Source organism: Calypte anna, chromosome 12 (genome assembly GCF_003957555.1).
Source record: "Calypte anna isolate BGI_N300 chromosome 12, bCalAnn1_v1.p, whole genome shotgun sequence".
In the NCBI taxonomy this organism is placed as follows: Eukaryota; Metazoa; Chordata; class Aves; order Apodiformes; family Trochilidae; genus Calypte; species Calypte anna.
The window spans coordinates 6,319,972-6,339,525 of record NC_044258.1 but is presented as its reverse complement, the minus strand read 5'-3'; the positions used below and the strand labels follow the sequence as shown (position 1 = coordinate 6,339,525).

The window sequence follows — 19,554 nt, the reverse complement described above, 5'->3', positions numbered from 1 at the left end:
TTTTAAAACATTGAATCTGTCCCTTTGGATAAGATTATTAGGAAACAGGTACAATACCTCCTTGGTCTTGGTAAACACTTATGTTTTAAGATATACAGAATGTTCAATAGTTCATTAAGATACTTAATTGAAGAATCAAGAAATACTGCAGTATGCATTTAATCTGTGGTGCTATTAGAATTGTTTATTTTCAGGGCATTTCTTCAATAAATAACCTTTAATAGCCTGCAGGTAAAGCATGGGCTGTGCAAAGTAAAGTGTCTTCCTGACACTGTCTCATTCATATTTACCTGGAAAAAAAGCAACTAACCAAACCCAAGCCAGTAAGTTCCCCTTTTCTGCCACCAGCTACCTGATCCCCTGCTCTTTTCCCTGTGTTAAAACTTGCTGAAGCTACAATGCTTTCTCAGTTTAAATTTCTGTTCATTTAAGTGCAATGTTTAAGTGAAAAATCTTATTCACTATTATTCCTCAGCACCAGTCAGTTGTCTTTGTCTAATTCTAATGTAATCTTTTGTTTTGAAATATAGGGATTTATTTAAATGCATTTTCCTTGAAAATGCCCAATACTTCAACTTAAACTTTATTACCTGGCTGATTGTTTCATTTCATAAAGACTTCTCAGACCTTTCCACAGTTAGTTTCTACAGAAAGTTTTGCAAAATGAAGTAGCTTTGTAAGCAGTTGTGGTCACATGGAACTGTCCTGATCTCTTCTTGTTTTTACAAGAGCACTACAAAGTCCTGTTTGTGTATTGCTCTTCAGTAATCCTTTATACTAAAATCTTTTACAGCTTCTAATCCTTGTGTAACAGGAAGACAGTAAGTAGCTGAAGTTATGACCAGGTGCATGTGTGGGCAGATGGGGAGAACTTTTCCAGGAAATTATCTCCTGTACCCTCTTAGACTTCCATAATCTGGCTTTGCAGCTGCCATAGGTGTGTGCCCCCCTAGGAAGGCCCTGGCTATTAAGTTCAGTGTCATCTGCTGAGGATCTTGCCAAAGGTTTTAAAACTTCCCTTGTATTACAATTGGAAAATGGTAAATGAATCTCATTAGGAAGGAAAGTAAATGAGGTGCTGACCTGAGCAAAAGTATTTTCTCTGCAAGAAGAAATGACAGCATGACCTGTATCCTGTCCTGTGCCCATTCCCATGCTGCTTTTACAGGGCTCTGTCATCTGCCTGGCTGTAGAATCACTGCACAGTGATGTATTTACATCAGCCCCTTTGACTTGTCTTCCTCTTCTTGTCAACCTAGATAAGGAGTGTCTTTTAAAAAAATAATTGAAGTAACACCAAATGCCACTGCTTCTTGCTTGAATGTGTCTGATGGAAATGTTTACTGTGGTAAAAATCTTCAAACAATCCTGTGCTATACATCTTCACGCATACCAAATCTTTAGTGGAGAAGCAGCAACATGAGAAAAAGGTACGAAGCAGTGGCTCAGAACAGACTGCAGTTTCCTGCCATCTGTGATAATGAAAGGAATTTAGTAACTTGGAAAGCTAAAAATTGATATGGAAAAAGGGGAATATCAAATCCATTAGGCCAAGGAGATGCTGAAGGAGAACTGGCCAACACTGGAAAAAGAAAACACTTGTAGATGCATGAATAGTCAGAGCCAGAGTTGGTAGGCTGGGCACTAAGCCCTCATGCTTTAGATCTTGTAGAGAATGATGAGAACTCCCAGCATCATTAAAGATGTTGAAAACACTGACTGGGATTCCAACTGTTACCTCTGTCATGCTGTTCTCTGGCAGGCACTTCAGTGCAATCCTCAGCAAAGTGTTTGCTGTAGCTTCAGGCAAACACATTAAAGGTCCTTTCAGTCCCTTATGAGTAACAGTACATGAAGGGTAAGCATCACCACCTTAGCAAAAGACACTGCCTCTTTGGTCATGCTGATGGGAACAGGTGCTGAGTTTCAGCAACTCAGCCTGTTTGTGCAGTTTTACTCAGCTAATTCAAATTTAATATCTGTAGGGAATTTAGTTCCTGACTTTCCCAGCACAATCCCAGGGCACTGCTTAATAGATGGGAAAAAGTACAAAAGTAAAACAAGGAGATGGAAATAGGTCGCTGGCTTTCACTACAAGAGTGTGTGTAAAGGAACTGGGAGTCAATAGCAATTAGTAGGCCAAGAGTTACAGTATTTCTGAACTGACATTTGTACCTCTGCCCTTCAAGGTTTTGAACTAACAGGATACAGCCATGATAATTTCTTCCTGAATCACACAACAACATTGTGCTCAGGCAGCTCTACCTGTCTGCTTGGACTGAACCATTGTATGTATGTGAGAGTGTGAGAGAGAAACAGTCTCCTACTTGCTGTGTGACCTTTTGATTTACTTTTTTTTGCTTTTATCAGCAAGTTTTAACATTCCTGTTCCTTCCAACTTGTCAAGAGAGAAAAAACAAAAATGTAGGCTCAGAGGTGTGCTCAGTAAGAATGGTTCAGCTGTCCCTCTCCTACACACAAGCACTTCTGGCCTGAGGCCTGTGCAATCCTTTGCTAGTGCCTCTTTAGGTTCACAGCTTTCTAATACATGATTTGGAGTGAAGCGACTGTGTTCTTTCCACACTCTCCCAGGAGAGGGGAATAAAAGTGTTGCTCACTGTGGATATAATTGAATGGTCAGCTTCCACAGAAACTGTGGCTTTGTGGACTGGATGGTAAACCATTTGTTTTGGCTCTGTAGTTTCTGTAAAGATTGCTTAAACAAAAGATTTCAATGGCAGGAAATTGCCCAAGCCAGCCAGGGCTGCACACACTTCACAGAGGAGAGCTGGTGACCCAGCATTTTAAAATGCAGAGTGTGACACAGGCAGGAGCCTGGAAAGGTTCATAGCTGTATCCTGTGCCTTTACCCAGGTGATGTTTATTCCCATGGAACAGGTTGAGTAGTTCTTCACAGCAGTTTCTCAACTCTGAATGTTGATGTGTTGGCAGAAAAAAATACCATGTCTCAGATAAATTATTTTAGAGGTCCTAAGCCATATATAAAGCAAGAAGACTTGAGTGGTGAAAAAAGCCTGAGTGCTGATGCTTGCTGGCAATCTGCTGATGATTTGGGAGACTCAGACCACAAGGTAAGCTATTAGTGTTTTGTAGGAGTTGGCTGTCCGGGCTGGAATTTGAAGATGATGATTCTGAGACACACACATAGGACTTCAAGTGCTAAACCTTCTTCTGCAGTACAATCCTTCACTAATAGGTCAACCTCCATGCTTTCCAAAACAAACAAAAGCCCACATGCTAAACCTCACAAACACCCTAGCAGCTGACAAATTCTACTGTATGATTTACAATTGGATTTGTGCAATCCTGTTTCAATCAAATACTGACATCATTGTAAGTCTTGCCTGTAAATTTTCCCCTTGATATAGGTGGGAGTTTTCAGTTTCCCTGTCTCTCAAGATTGAAATGCTTTGGTTGGACAAAACAGTGGGATCCAATAACTAATCAGTTAGTTGATCCACTGCATTTTGCCTCTAAGGCATAAACTTTTTATTTGTGTCATCCATGAGAAAATCCCTAGGAATAATCCATCTATCAAAAAATAACAGGAGCAGTGTAAGAGAAGCAGTAATTTGGTACGTTGGTATCTTTCTATTGTGCACTTGGCATTGTTAAGGGCTCTTGGCTGCCCATTGATGTGGAGGTGGTTGATGCTTCACCTTGTTACCAATTCCCAGAACCATGTAGATCTGAAGTTGATGCAGATTTTGCTGTTCCAGATTCAGAAGCAGTGATCAACAAATTGTTTCTGTTCTCTTAGAGCAGATCATACCCAGTGGCTGAAACACTCAGTGTGCCACTTGGTCAGGAAAGCATCATCTGATGATGATGACCTGATCTTTCAGTTTATGCTCTGCTGCTCTACAATAGCACTACTCAGTGCTTTAATTTTTACCCTCTATGTTGCTGTTGCATTGCTTGCCTTTAAAATGAAATATAGTCAGATAAGGAAAGTGTGAAACTTTTGATCTTGCTGTGAATCTGTTCTATTTAGTTCATACAGAATTTCCCAGCTCTTTCTCTCCCCTTCCTAGTTTCCTTGCAGTAGGTCAGATACAGTGATGATTAGCAGCAGTGCAAAGCCTTTGTGTGTCCTCCCCATGTACCAGTTTTGATCCATTTAAGAAACAGTCTGCAGATTCATTAAAAGATCCTCATGCCTTCTCAAGTGCCTCAGGTTAAGCTATTTTCACCTTGAAAGCAATCTGCTGATGCCCAGTACTGGCAACTGCATCCTTGTGTTAAACCACCAGCTCTTGGAAAACACCAGCATCCTCTAGGCTGCCTATTCTAGCTGTGTGTGCCTAGCAGGTGGCAGGGAGCAGCAAAGCAGTCTGAGTCTTCTCTTTTCATAGCCAGTCTGGCACAATGACCCTATGTATAGACAGGATTGTACAGCTTCCATAGTAATGTCCTCTTCTACAAGGATGTCCCCACTGTCCAGTTACCATTTGACCATCTCACCAGAGCTGGACTGATCTGTGCTGTCTCTGCCTCATTTCACAGATCTGTGGAGTACCAAATGGTTTCCAGAGCTGTGTGGACCTTCTGACCTTGACTGAGTGGCCGACTGTTGGGCAGTGATGGTCTCAGGGATGCAGTTGCCCTGTAACAGGCCAAGTGGGCTGAGTTGTCAGCTTGAGTTGTGGGCTGGTACTTCTCACATGGGTCACAGTGGATGGTTGTGTGCCTTATCTGCTTCCTGTTACTGCAGGATATAACAGTGCTTGCTGTTCATCATGCTGCTGGCTCTGTAGGATGGAGGAAGAGGTAAAGCACAATTAACAGCACTAGTAAGTATGGCAGTTCTTACATTCTGTATTAACATGGGGGGCAAAAAAAATAATGCTTTCAGATATTTATGTAAAGACAAGAGTAGCTTCCTATCCTGATTTCATTTAGGAGCCTTCATGTACTATTAATGGCTCAAAAATTGAAACAAACCTTAATTGTTCAGTAGGTTTAGTTTCTAAGAGAAGCAGTCTTTATACTGCTCAATTGAAGGGGTTCTCTTGGCAATATAGGGAGACAAAGTATATGTAAAATCTGTTTATAATCAATTCTTGGTCATTTGTAATGTTCAAAAGAAGAAATTCAATTGCAAACTATACCATAGGCTGGCATGTATTTTTTTAATCCCATTTTGGGACTCTCCTGAGTGCTGTGGAAGTGCTCCTTGGATTCATCAACCTGCTAGCAGTGTTTGAAAACTGCTGCAATAACACCTGAAATATGTGATGCTTTTCTTGCTGAGAAACTCAAATATTTTTAAATAAATATCAAAGGCTTCCCAAAGAGCTTGCTTGCTTGCTTGATAGGATGTGTTTACATTATTGCTCTGAAGTGCAGCATTTCACATGGCTTTGTTCATGCATACTCTGGGACAGGCAGTGGTCTGGTCTACCTTCTGTTTGAGGTGGTGTGGACATATTAACATCAGTGGTAAAAGGAAATTAACTTACACTTTGTGAATTCATGGGATTTAAATTTGTCCATTGGATTTGCCTTCAGTTAAGCACACAGTTAACCTCTTTTCATTCCAATTAGTTGAAAACTAAGGATTTCCTTCCTTCTGTTTTGAACTGATATGTAAGAGGAAATCCGTAGCTGTTCCTGTTTTCAGTAAACCTTTTACTAAGGAGTTCTGCTTGTGCATTTAAAAAAAGAATAGAAAGAAAGAAAAAGGTGGTATTGATTGAGACATAATGCTAGAAGTAACAGATCCACTTCTGAAGGCTTTGCAGCCAAAGAGCACAGTGCAAAAATGTTCTCTCCCTGTTTACTTTTAACCTCTGGTTTGTCTTGGAGCTGATTCTTAGTAGGCGGACTTATCTTACAGAAATTGCAGCCTCTATCACCACCCTTCTGTGGAAAGGGTCCTGCCTGTAAAAGCATGAAAATGCATCCTCCTGGATTGCTGTTTTTCTTCCTAGCAGCGTGCCTCACTCCCACAACTGACTGCCAGAGTCAGAAGGTAAGTCTGTGAGTCTTTGTTTAAATGTTTGAACTCCTTTTTTCATTGACACTCAGCTGCAAAATAATCTTCATAACTGAACTAAAAATAAGGTTCAACGGAGCTGCCTGAGGTTTTGATCAGATTAAGTTTGCATTTGTCTTCAGCACTGAGTTGAGAAGTAGCAATATGAAAGGAATACACTTGGCATCTTTGTTTTTTGCTGTTTTTGGTTCATATAATAGGAGCTTAGCATCCAGCAGGACAGGTCCAAAAGTTTCCCCGGAGAATTTTATTAAAAATTTTTCAAAGATATCATCAAATTGTGACTTTGCAGCAGAGCAAATACTTTGTTTCAAGTACATTTCCTAGCAGCTTCCCGGTGAGGAGTGTGGAATAGTTTCAATGTTGGTTTGGTTTTGTTGCAATTTGTTGATTTTATTTTTATTCCTTTATCTCTATTCTTGTCTTTAGCAGCAGCATCTAGAAAAAGATGTCTTTGTAGATCTGTACTTTAGGCTCTGTGGTGAGGCATCCCATTTTCTGTAGGCTAGAATTCACACTGATTTGTACTATATTGTTGTTGGAGGAATGAACTTGCCTGCAAACTCAGAAGCTGTGTGGGTTATTTGGAAATCTTAATTCCTGAAAATATAAGCTATGGAAAGCTTTTATTGTCTTGAATGACAAAGAGGGGCCTTGTGGAGAGTGGACAAACCCTGAGCTAAGAAAGATACATTTGAGTCTGAAATACTTGAGAAAAAAACAGACCACTGAAAAGATGCTTCAGTATTAGAACTTTGGGTGGAATCTCGTGTGCAGAGCGATTTGTAAAAAGGCCAGAACTAACTAATAAGTATACAAATAAGGTAAGAACCTCATGAATCTTTGAGCTTTTAGGTTAACTAGGGTGACTTGTGCACAAACACTGTTTGAAGAAGTGTCCGTACTGGTGGGTTTTGTGTCTGGAGCCCTGGGTCCCAGGCAGATGGGTTCCAGAACATCAGTGAATTCAGAGGCATGGGCTCACATCTTCAGCTGGTGGAAAATTTTGGTCTCTTGACTTGGAGACACTGTGCTGATGTCTGTAATCCCTGAGGTGTGTGGCTTGGTATGAAAGTGTTAAAATATCAAGTAATGAGTACTGAATCATGGAGAAGTAAAATGTTTTGAATCACCTTTGGAGCAGTTTTCTTAATCCAGGAAAAACACCTTCTTAGAGTTCTTCCCCCCCCAAAAGATTCCCTCTTTTTGGAGAAGAAATACTTGAAAGGTTGTAATGAGATATGGGGGGAAAAAGGGTCTAATGAAGTCTTCTCCAATAGTTTAGGATGGCCATTGGATCTGATTGTCATATAAGTGCTGTGACTCCACAAGAAGCCTCCATTGGCTTACAGGAGCCTTGCAGGGGCCATCAAGAGAGAAAAGAAATTTTGTGCTAATTTTTTTACAAGTATTTTACCTCAGTGCTCTGATTTGATGTCTCAAACATGACAGCAAATCTATTGGCCTGATTTGTTTTTCTGTACCTCTTGGTACGGGCTGGGGAAGATGCAGTAGATGTGAGAAACACACAGGTTTTTCTTCTGGGAGGATGCCGGTCCCAGACTGCTGGAGGAGGAATTGAGACAGGTGGGCAAGGCAGGGAGTGTTCTTTCCATCTCTGTGCCTCCCGTGCTCTACAGCTAAGAGGGTTGAAAACACCCTGGGCAACAGTAGATCTTGTGTTACATTCTCTCTGTTCATCCTTGTGCTGAAAAGTGTCTTCCTTGGAGAAGTGCAAAGGGTTTGTGTGTCCAGGAGCTATTGGTCTGTCCAGATACTGAGCCTGTCTTGGAAATGTGCATGACTATAATGACTCAAGCATGTGTCTACAGCTCTGTTACATAAAGGGCAAATGCACTGGAAATGTGGTGATTCATTAGATAATGACTATTTCCAGAACTGGCTCCCAGGACTGTTGGAGCCAAACACTGATGTCTAAATGTGTTTTTCTTTCATCTTCGTGGGTTTGCCGTACAGGGTTTGTGTTACAGCTTGGGAGGAAAAGGTAAAAGGTAAAAATGAAGGAAATGAAACTAACCCTTAAAAAAACTCCCCAGCTTGTGCTCTTGAGGTGGAATAAGAGAAACTTGAGGACTTGAGAATTGAGGGACTGTATCAGAGTGAGAGAAGCAAAGAAAACACTGCAGCACCCAGAAGCTCAAATGTCTAAGCTAACACAGAGGGCAGCAGCTGCTCTTGCACATGGGTGTTTGGTGCAGGGACAGAGCACAGGCCAGCCCTGGAAAAACAGCTCAGTGTGGACAGAGGAACCCTGCCTCTTAACTTCTTTCAGCTACAGCTAGGTGTCTTCTGTTTTAAAAGTCTCCTTTAGTTTTGGATTTGTTTGAGAGCACCACTTGTCCTTTTCTGTTGCTTTGTAGCCGAAGTGTGGTACAGTCTAGGCTTATAACATCATCCCATCAGAACAGAGACTGATTTCACCCTTTCCCTGATGTAGCCACTGTGCACCTCACTGACTCTTGGTCCACCAGGCATCATTGCTGAATCACAGAGGATGTTATTCCCCCAAGCTCCTTCCTTCCCAGAATCTTCAAACAGATGATTAGAGATGAGCTAAGGTAGCAGTGCATCACTGCTTTCCGCAAGGCTCTGCCCCAGCAGCCACTTCTGACTCAAACTCCTGGTTTTTTCTTTTATAGAATCATAGAATATGCTGAGCTGGAAGGGACTTGTCAGGGTCATTGAGTCAGACTCCTGTTCCTCTGTAGGGCACCCCAAGAATCACACCATCTGCCTCAGAGCATTCATCCTCTCCAAAATCTGAGCTGCATTGATGTCCATTTATTCCCTCTTTGTCTTTTCCAAGAAACAAAACTGTCCAGAAAAAAACGTTTGTTTCATCAGTTCTGTCACTCAAATAAGAAGGGAAATATTTTTTTAAATTATTTTCCACACAGCTGTTTTCTTCCTCTTTCCTTCTGCCTAGTGCTGCTGACAAAAGCATATTTCCATATAAAAAGGGGAAGATGATCTTACTGGAAAGCTGCCTAAAGCTCATGAGGTGTCCCATGAAGGGGATATTCCACAGTAATTGTCTAGTCCAGGAGTCCTGCAAGTAATTAAATATGCCAGCAGAAAGGAATAACAGCCCTTCTCCCCTGGAGTCCATCTCCACTTGGAAATGGAGCCATATTGATGAAGGAAAGAGAAGAAAAATGGTATAATATGTGAATAATGGTGTTTTCCCCCAGGACAATGACAGAGAACACATTTAATGGCCTCTGTCAGCTAACTCCTGATGCCTAGAAATAAAACCCAAATAGAAGGTGGGGGAGTTTTTATGTAGTGTTTAATGCTCTACTGTTTGTGTGGTCTTTTTTATACAGATAGGTTGGCTTAGAAACCTGATAAAGGTTTGCGTGTTAATTCTGACAACGATAACTCATGGGAAGGCATCCCCCTCTGTGTTTCTTCCTTGGGTGTCTTCCCATTCCCATTACCTCAGTAAAGCTGGGATTTTGTGGACTAGGAAGGCAGAGATGTGCTGTTCTGTCAGCACTGGGTCCCTGATTTCAGCTGGCTCCTTTCAAAAGCCCAACTTTAATCCAGAATCCTAAATTGTACTTGAACCAGTTGGTTGGGTAGGCTTCTTTCCTACCCCATTAATGGCACTGCTGATCAGAGGCAGCACCTCATTTATCCATCCATATTTGCTGTCTTCTCTGTTTTGCTCCATGACTGGCATGGTGTGCCAGTGGGGTGCAAAAGTAAGGATCAGCAAAGCTCATATCTGACCTTCTGGATAAAATTACTGAAGTTGGTGGTCACAGGACATGGACAGGTGGAACTGGTGGATCTCAGATTGGCTTTGAGCTGTTTATAATGCAAGGAAGTTCTTCACATAACAGGTTCCTTGGGGATTCTGTTACCAAAGGCAATGGAGGTTACTGTACAGTAAGGAAAGCCCCAGATGCACAGCTAGAAATTACTGTCTAAGTGAGGGGCCATCAGGCACACAGGAATTGCATTCTTCATTGGCATGGAAGGAGGCAGAAGATGGACCCATAAAGATGAGAAAAAGCTCAACTCCAATCAGAGGGAGTGTGGGTGTGTCAGGAAACTGTTCCAGGGATATGTCCCTGCAGACTTGTGACTTGAGGGTTATCTCTCAGGAGGTTTTCCTGACAGGGTCTGCTGGCTGTCATCTGGGAGGGCCTTCCTGAGCTCTTGATAACTGATGGGAAGCCATAAGTTTCCTCCCTTGCTTGGAGCAAATGCATGTGTTTAGGCTTAAGCTCAGAGGAAGCAAAGCTAAGATTTACTGATGGAAATCCAGAACAGAGTTCTGGGCACAGAAGAACTGTTGCATTAACAGCATTGTTGAGGATTGGCTTAAAAATTCCTAGATCAAGCTCTCCTCCCAAAATTTCATCTAATATTTTTATTTTCAGAAGCTACAGTGCATGTAGAGGCACAGTTGAGGTGAGCTGTGTGTTGAGTTTTTTTTTTTTGTCTGCAACCTTTTGGGGCAAGCACAGCTCATGCCTTCCAGCTTTAGTCTGCCATTATCAGTGGCAAACAGCAATGATGTTTCCAAGCAGAGGCTTGGCTCCAGGTGCTCAGGAATACAAGGAAACCCTTGTGGGGTACAATCTTAAGTTTTAATTAGAAGGTGGCATGTGATGATTTGCTCTGAGGTGGTGTGTCTAATCTGTTCTGAATCTGTTTCATTGGTGTGTACGGAAAAGCCATGGGAGGAAGCCTGAACCCCTGAAGTTGTGTGACGTCCCACCCAGAGGCTGGATGGAAGGGCTCATGATGAATTTATCACTAGCCATATGAATTAGCCATACCTCCTGTCTTCTTGCCAGTGTTTACAGGGTCCTTCTTACCCAAGGGTAAAAGCATCAAGGGCTGTCCAGGTGTTCAGAGGTGCAGAGCATCTTTGTTTTTTAATCCACGCTCCCTGCTCCCTCTCAAAGACAGTTGCCATGAGGAATATTTGCTTGAGCAGCTCCTGGGCTCTGAGGAATAGACTGGACTAATGCATTCAGTTCTTCCTCTCATGAAACAGCAGTGGAACCACCAGTGAACTGGATTGTATCGATGACATGGAAAACAGAAACACTGTGTTGCATTTTAATTCATTGTCTTCTGGCAAGAGTTATTAATTTAGGGTTTGTCCTCACATACCACTATCCCATGCTTGCAAAAGATCATCTCAAATTAACAGTGTACAATTATGATTACTTTAGAAATGGTTAGAATTTTTGCTGTGAGGCATAGAGGAAAGATAAGATAGCTGTGATCTGCCCTACTGCCTTCTAGCTGAGATCCAAGCTCAGCAACATGCAGCAGCATGACATGCCAGATGAGTGTGTGGTGCTCCTTTCAGCTGCTGCACTGTTCATTGCCCTCCCCTGTGACATCTAAAGAATGGTGCAGTGTTGATAAAGAAATATCTTTGGTTGGCAAGATGCATGGCTAAGGTAACAATTTATTTTTGGTCTTATTTCTGTTCTGTTTATTTTTCTTTGGAAGTTAAAATCCATGCGATGCAACGTCAAGGCGATGTTTACGTTGAATACAGAGTGTGCTGCTTGTGCTGCAGCACCAAGAATACTGTGTCCCAGAGGCTGGTTAAAGATCACCCAGGGAATAGGAGTGAGAGGCTGCAGGTAAGGTCTGTTTCCTAACCATATTAGTGTTTTGGTGCCAAGGAGTAGTGTCTCCTTCAAGAGAGCACGTGTATTTTTTCTGAGATCTAAAGATCCAAGGAGTGGGTTTTTTCAGATGCATAAAAAAGGTTTTATGGCCCCTATTATTGTTGCCTTTGTCTCCTTGCAAATCCCATGGGTGTTTTATTGGGCATAAGTTTCTATGTACACTGAACAAACGACATGATAATTACCTCTGACTTGCCCTAGACAGCATGAGTTCGCTAATCCTGCTGTAGCAATTTAAAAGGGGTCTGTTTAGCAGAGAAATCTATTTCAGACCCAGAATTCCATAGTGCATTATTAAAAAAATAATATAAGGATAGTTCCCTAGTATATCCTCCCAGCTTCCACCAATAATCCTCTGAACTTTTTACCTTCCTACTGTGCTTCACAACAATTGCTGGTTCATGTGTTCCCTGCTCATACTCTGTTGAGCTTGGCTTTAATAGGAAAAGGGTGAAAGAAAACTGAATTTACCAGGACATTTTTTTTAAAACAAAACACTATAGATTATTGTTTGCATATCTGTTCAGTAGTAAATGTTAACAGTTAATATATAGCTCCATTGTCTACTGTTTTCTGTGATTCACTCTTCTGTCGAAACACTTCAAAAATAGCTGTAGCAGTTTTGCAGTTTATAGCAGTTTTTGCACAGACACACATCAGAGTCAGATTGAAGCCAAAGCTGCAGTGCTATTGAGACAATTTCCAAGTTCCTTTTGGGAAGGATGTGTGCCAAAAATAAAACAAAGTGCAAGAATAATGTGAGTGTATGCAGCTTTTCTGAGTGTTATCTGCTCTTGTGGTTGTCCAAGATTGCATAGAGAATCTGTGAATAACACGGCTATTAAATCCAAATTTCCAACATTCTATTCTGGAATCTTTAGTGCAAGGCAGAAAGGGGCAAGTCCTGCAAGGAGACTGTTCTTTCAAGGCAGCTTCAGCTGTGAAGTTGATGTTGAGTCACCCTGGTGATCCTAACTTTGTTTCTATGCTTTGTAACCCTCTGTCGACCAAGATTTCTGTCCCCTTGCCCTCAGACTGCCTGAGGTCCTTTCTCATATCCTTGGCATATTTCTTGTAGCCAATCTTTGATGCTCAAATAGATGGGGCATCCTTAGGCAAACCTAACCTGAGTGAAAACCCTCATGTGCATGCATGTATGGTCCTTCCTTCCACTGAGAGTTCAGTGCACTGTAGTGGGATTGCTTAGAAACCCTCTAACAGGCACATGGTGTGTTTGTGTTGTAATCATGAATCTTGGATTGTTCTTTTTGAGATACACTGTCAAGTTAGGAGAAAATACCCTTTCCCAGCCAGGGTGCCAACACACGTGTAAGAAGGAAATTGAGGAGAAAAAGTGCTGTCCAGGATTCTGGGGTACAGAGTGCTATGGTAAGTTCTTTTGTCTTTTTATGACACTCTTCAGCTGCCAAATCAGTTTTAATAGGAGGCAATAAATATGCATTGAGGTGATAAATTTTCATTATTCCTCAAATGCCTACAAGGTCTCCATTATCTCTTTGGGAGGTTCAGAATATAATGGGGAGAGAATGTCTGTTTCAGACAAGTTGAATTCTCTTACATTTAACACATAACATAATCTCCTTTGGTGGAACTTCCTTTTGTCTCTTCTATAAAAATAAGCTTTTGGAAAGGGATGTTTTTGTTCCTCTTTAAGAAAGTTTCCAAAGGAAGAGGAAGATACTTCTTTCTGATGTCCCTGTAGTCTGCAGTGTGTGTGCCACGTGTGCTCCTGCATAGTCTGGAGTTTATCAGCCATTCAGCCACAGAAGTTATTTAGCAATTCCAACCCCAGGTGAAAATAACCACCACAAAGCTCTCACTCAGGTTTTTGCCAAGTGATGAGAATTTGTTTTGTCTCAAAAAATCCAAAAGCAAGATCTACTAAGCTAAGCAATTCTCATGTGATTGATTGACTGATTGCTGGAATATGGAAAAACACATCCCAGTCATGCAGAAAATAGGAAATCATTTTAGAGCTTGAGCCTGTTCTCAGAACAGAGTGGATTAAATAAGCAATTGGCCTCATCAGGGGAATCACATATCTAAAACTTTCAAAAGTAGTCCCCAGAGTATGGAGGTACCTGAATGTCTGAGCAGGTTCCCAGCTCTTCATGACTTCACAAAAAGCTGAAAATGCTAAATTTCTTTGCAAAGCAGGCTCCCATCTGTCCTGAGCTTCAGAACTGCCCTCAGATATTTGATACTGCCTCTTGCTGATGCCCACAGCAGTGGCTCAACCTTAGAATATGTTTCAGTGCCTTTGATGAAATGTAGTTAGTTATGGCCCATTGGAACTTTTCCTTAGACTTTTTATTAAAGGCTTTTCTTAGCTAGCAAACAGATCATTCCTTTGTGCCAATTCTGGCCAAATTCACCAGCTCTGGGCCAGTGTTAGGTGTACTGGATAAGCAGACAGGGACTTTGCTAGTGAAGAGGCCATTGCTTTTGCACAGCTGGAGTGCTTGATGGAAGAGGAAATGGATAGGGGGATGAAGTGCTGGTTGTTTGATCTAAACTACTCTGGCCTGTCTTTTGCCTGCTAGAGTGTCCAGGTGGTTCTCAAAATCCCTGCAATGGCCATGGAACATGCTTGGATGGTATACAGCAAAATGGGACCTGCATCTGCAAGGTCAGTTCACACTTTTTTCCGTGGGTGATGGGCTTTTGTCAGGGGGGATTGTATAATGTCTGTGTGGATGCCTTGGGTGAAGGCTGGCCTTCTGCCTGGAAGATCATTAGCAGCTTCTTTCATTCCAGTATCAGTGTCTGTGGTTTTCCAGGAAGATTGGTGTGGTTGGCAGTAGCACTAAGACACTGTTGGTGAAGGTATGGAAGGTGTGAAGGGCCCCTGGGGAGAAGCAAAATAAAGAAATGTATGGATTTAACCTTCTGATCAGCTGAAATAATCAGTGTCTGCAAGAAGCCCTGAGGTACTTGGCTCTTAATGAGCTGCAACTTTGCCAGACTTGGAGGATATACTTCCCAAATGAATTGGTTCTGCACCTTGGCAGACAGATCCTTCCTCTCTCAGGAAAAGCAACAGAGACCATAAAAAGAAAGTTGAGGGCAGATGTTCGTCCAGTGCATTGGAACAGTAGAGAGCAATGTTTTTAAAATTTTTAGTTTAATGGATCAGTGTCAGACTTGAAACTTTCTCTGATGAACGATGTGCTTTTACAGTATCCTTAATTAATAGCATTGAGAAGGGCTATGCCAAAATCTTACCTCTTGGGCCCTTCTTTGAGAAAGTTTTTTTTGGACTTAATTCAAAGACAAATCAATTAAAATATATGCTCAAGTTCCCCAAGCCCTGTAAAATCAATGCCAAAAGTCCCATTGGCATTCATGAATTTCAAATTGCTTTTCCAAAGTGATAATTGGAATCCATCTGGTGCATTCTTGTCTTTTTGTGATCAGGACATTGTTTCCTCAATGCCAAACAGAGTTTTGCATGTGCTCTGTGTTGGCTTATGCTGTGATCTTCTCTGCTGCAGAGAAGCAGCACTGAACAGATCAGTTTCTTCACTATATTGCTTCAGCTGTCAAAGAAAATCAGATACGAGGAGAGACTTTGAACTATAACAATGTGTAGAACAATACAGTGATACAGAAAAGTAACATCTGGGACATTCTGGGACTCTTCTAGGAGCAATACAGTGGTTTTGCCTGCCAGGATTGTCGAGATGAAAATCGTTTTGGCCCGGACTGTCAGTCAGGTAATACCTGTGAACAAGAAAAGAGGAGGAGGAGATTGAGTGAAGAGAGGTGCCAGAAGGGAGGAAGGAATGCTAGCTGACAGTTTTCAATAGCAGGTGTCTTGGCATTTTGTCTTTGTGCCCCTCTCTGCCATCCCATCAGGCAAATGATTCTCAGCCTTTCACACAAACAAGTCCATTTTTCCTACTATAAATCTCTCTCTCCTTACCAGAGCTATCCCAGTTTCTCCTTGCTTTTTAGCCAGGCTGTTGCCCACATCCCTGCAGTGATACACACTCACTTCTCAGCTGTTTTCCAGACTCATGTAACTGCCCCACTTGTCTCCCACCTTTTCTGTTGACCTCCTTACAAAATGAATACTCACAGTGCTGCTTCTGATGTATGGCCTTTTTGGAAGTGATTTATGATCAGTGCAACCTGGCTGGTAAAGGAGTTCCTGTTTCCCTGGTATCCACATAGGTGAGATTGGTGTGTGATCCTGGTGGTTTTGCACACACACCACCACCAATGCTGGTGTCACAGATATGGTTGGCTCTCATAACACTTTCTCCTTCCACACTAGCAGCAGAAGTCCTAAAGGAATGGCAGGTTAAAACATGCCTAAAATGCTTGTTTAGATCATGCATTAAAGGTGGTTTTCACAGGGCAGTACTTTGTTTTCTTGAGTCCAGGATGTGCCCTTTTTGCCTTTTGGAAGCTCTGTCTGGCATGGCCTTATTTTTCAAAAGGAGCTACACATGCTGTGGATTCTTGATGGGAAATAGGGGTCCAAGCTCAGGATCAGCATTTGCCTGTGCACTGCCCTGTGCCTGCAGGGCAGGTCTATCTGGACTTTTCTTTGCAGAGTGTGACTGTGTGCACGGGGAATGCAACAGTGGCATCACAGGGAATGGAAGCTGCACATGCTATGGAGGCTACACTGGCCCCAGGTGTGACCAAGGTAAAGACACTGGTGGCTGCAGAGGGGCTTTAAGAGCTAAACTGTGGGCTTGGATGCATTGTGTCCCATGAAAAGCTGGGGGGCAATGAATAGTTTAGGAATATGTAGAGGGAAGGTGATCTGAGTGCTGGAGATCTAGACAGAGGGAAGAGCTGGGGTCTGCTCCACACTCTGTGACAAAGCCCAAGATGTACCCTCTTTTTGTGCCTCTTTCTCTGAAAACCAGGTAGATCCTTTCTTCTAAGTCTTGCAGAACCTGCCTACCTAGGCTGCCAGTGATTTAGAGCTGTCTGCCCTGTTTATATACCCTGGCTTTTATCCCCAGCTTGGGCCCCATGGAAACTACATTTGCCTTCATTCCCAGATATTTTTAGGGTAAGATGTATCTTCCATCAGTGCCCTGCATGCTCAAGGGGAAATTGTCTTTGCTGTGTGATTCCAGAGCTCCCCCTTTGCAGAGGTGTGACGTGCGAGGCCAACAGCAAGTGTGTGGTAAGGGATGGGGCAGCAATGTGTGACTGCAAGCTGGGCTACAGAAAAAATGGCAGCACTTGCCAAGGTGAGAAACTTCTCTGTGACCCTAAATGGTCCACTGTTTGAAAAAATCTTACTGCACTGTATTCCCCAGTGAATTTGATCACTGTGAATTCAGTGCTTGATTCACTGTAGATGCTTGAGAGCCTGGTTTTTTAGGAATCCCTTTAAGATTAAGGGTTTGGCTCTCTTCTCACTTGGTCCTGAAAGCAAGTAGTTAAAGGTGCAGGTTCCATCCAGAAGTCATAAGTAGGTACAATAACTGTGACAGTGGGATACTGGTGAGTCTGTACCACTTAGCTTGAGGGCTCTTCATTGATTTCAAGTTTAAGTATGTTACTTGGTTTTGTTAAAAGGATGCATGGGATTACCTACCTCTGTTTTCACTGGCTTTTTGCAATTTTTGCTGAGCAAAATGCAATTTCATACATCCCCAGATATGATGGAATTTCAAAAGTAAATCTAAGCATCCTCTTTCACTCACATTTCTTTAACTGAAGTAACATGAAGATTGTGTCATCCAAACTCCTCAGTTTAAAAAGCTTAAAATGTCTACTGCCTGAATTTAATTCATTTTCCTGGGAAATTTTTTAAGTTTTAATTGTACAAATTTCTTATACTTCTTCTCTCCAGGCCCTTGGAATTCTGCTGTGCTGGAGTAAGTGCTGTTTTGAAAACAGAAATTTGGTTACTCTCACCTTTCATCTCTTTAAATGTAGCTCAGGATCCTTGTGCTGCTTCTCCGTGCTCTCCTTTCGCTGTATGTAAAGTTACTGGACCTCAAAAGTATCAGTGTACCTGCAAAGAAGGATTTCAAGGAGATGGGAAGATTTGCCAGCCCATAAACCCTTGTGTTGACAGCAATGGAGGCTGCCCAGAGAACTCTACAATCTGTGTTTACAGACGTCCAGGAGAGGTAAGGACAGCAACAGCACATCAGCAACTTGCAAGGGTCTGAAAAATGACCAGATAAAAAGCTCTTCAAATTAACTCACCATTCTGTCAGCCACATCTGCTTTCCTCACCTTAAATTTTGCAAAGGAAAACCAGACAGCTCTTCTGTATGGTAACTTACTGTGTGAAAAATGATGGCTGCAGCTCCTGTTACCACTGTGTTGCCTTCCCTTAGGCATCTTGTATTTGCAAGCCTGGGATGAGTAGAAGAACACCTTCATCTGAGTGTACTGTATTTCCCAACAACTGCCAGCATTATTTTTGTGATGTGTCTGCCACATGTGAAATTAATTCCCATGGGAATCCCAGGTAAGCCAGTTTAAAGATTGCCATTAAAGAAGCATATTCTGCATCTGGGATGGAAACTGAGTTTGGATGAGTTGAATTTTGAAGAAACTGCGAACTAACTGAAGAGAATGGGCCAGAGTCACCTTTTGAGGGAGAGCCTGTTTGCAACAAGAAAGTAGAGCTTTACATCAGTTGTAAATTTTGGTATGTGGGTCACAAGGTGCTTTGAATCTCAGGCAGCAGAACTGGATATATAATTTCCCAAATTGTTGGCAATTGTAGGGTATTATCAGTTAACAAAAATGGGTGTGATTCCTGTTTGCTCACATTTACCCACATTTAATTCTGAGGGCTAAGTCTTTGGCTCCCCTCTCACCCAGGCCTGTAAGCAATAAATGAATTGAAGTTGTAAATTGACAGGAAAGGGGGAAGCTGAGGGAAGAAACACCAGACTTCATCTAGTCCTGTGGAGCAAAGCACCCAGAAGTTGATACACCTTAGCAGTTGATACACCAAAGTTGATACACCAAATACTGCTAGATTAGGATCATGGTTTGCTTAATTGCCCCCCAAACATCAGAGAAAGCTTCATGGAGGATTTTGTGTGGTACCAAGAAAAGGTGGAGCTTCTCTGAGAGACAGAAGAGGGAAGGAGCAAGCCTCTCTCCTTGACTCTGCTAGAACTGTTAGCACCCATCTGCTCATTGTGTGCTCCAGACCAGAACTGGAAGGCAGAGCCTTCCCTTTCTGAAGATCTCTTGGTGCAGTGCAGGACACAGCGTTCAGTGCAGTCCCCGCCTTAGTGCATCTGTTCCCCAGCTGCTGGCACTCTGCCCTCTGAGGCTGGAGTGATGTCAAATTCCTCCCCTGTCTATGTCTTTGCATCCCTGAAACAGGGAGAGCAGAGCCTACACTTGGATAAAACCCAAACGGGAAAAAACATGGTTATCAGCCAGAGATCTGGAGTAGTCTCTGAGTAATGACTGCAAACCCGTGTGAATCAGGACAGAGATTTTCACATGTAGATAAGCTTTTGTGGAGAAGTCATTACCTTTGAGGTTCCTCATTAAATCCAAGATGAACCATATGCTTGAGCTGGGACCTCTCAATGAAACTGGGGTCACACAGGAGCTGTTTGCTATGTGGTTATGTATTACCTCAAATTTTCAGATGTTGCAATGACTGGTACTGACTGAATATCTAGTTAGGAAGGTGTTATTTATAAATATATTGTGGCTACTTGTACCTGAACAGGTACAGTTGGTACCAGAGCCTGTTGCACACAGACTCTCCTGAACAGGTACAACAGGTACAGGATTGAGGAGACAAGCCTTATGTTGGTTGTATCTGAGAGCACATCTTCATTCTTTTTGAGTAGGTCCAAATTTGCCTGC

General features: G+C 42.2%; 1 protein-coding gene across 4 annotated transcripts in view; it reads left to right on the top strand.

Annotated features, from left to right (window-relative positions):
* The first annotated feature begins 4,763 nt into the window (after positions 1-4,763).
* Positions 4,764-19,554, top strand: part of STAB1 (stabilin 1) — a 56,052-nt gene continuing 41,261 nt past the window's right edge. The window contains exons 1-10 of one of the 4 annotated variants that reach the window (XM_030458236.1): positions 4,764-4,814; positions 5,861-5,995; positions 11,522-11,658; positions 12,980-13,095; positions 14,271-14,356; positions 15,374-15,443; positions 16,289-16,384; positions 16,827-16,943; positions 17,638-17,834; positions 18,048-18,181. In XM_030458236.1, coding sequence (XP_030314096.1) covers positions 5,915-5,995; positions 11,522-11,658; positions 12,980-13,095; positions 14,271-14,356; positions 15,374-15,443; positions 16,289-16,384; positions 16,827-16,943; positions 17,638-17,834; positions 18,048-18,181 — 1,034 coding nt within the window. In that variant the 5' untranslated portion in view covers positions 4,764-4,814; positions 5,861-5,914. Of the gene's footprint in view, positions 4,815-5,689; positions 5,996-11,521; positions 11,659-12,979; positions 13,096-14,270; positions 14,357-15,373; positions 15,444-16,288; positions 16,385-16,826; positions 16,944-17,637; positions 17,835-18,047; positions 18,182-19,554 lie in introns of those variants that run through there. The other 3 variants (XM_030458237.1, XM_030458239.1, XM_030458238.1) reach the window with 3 other exon arrangements.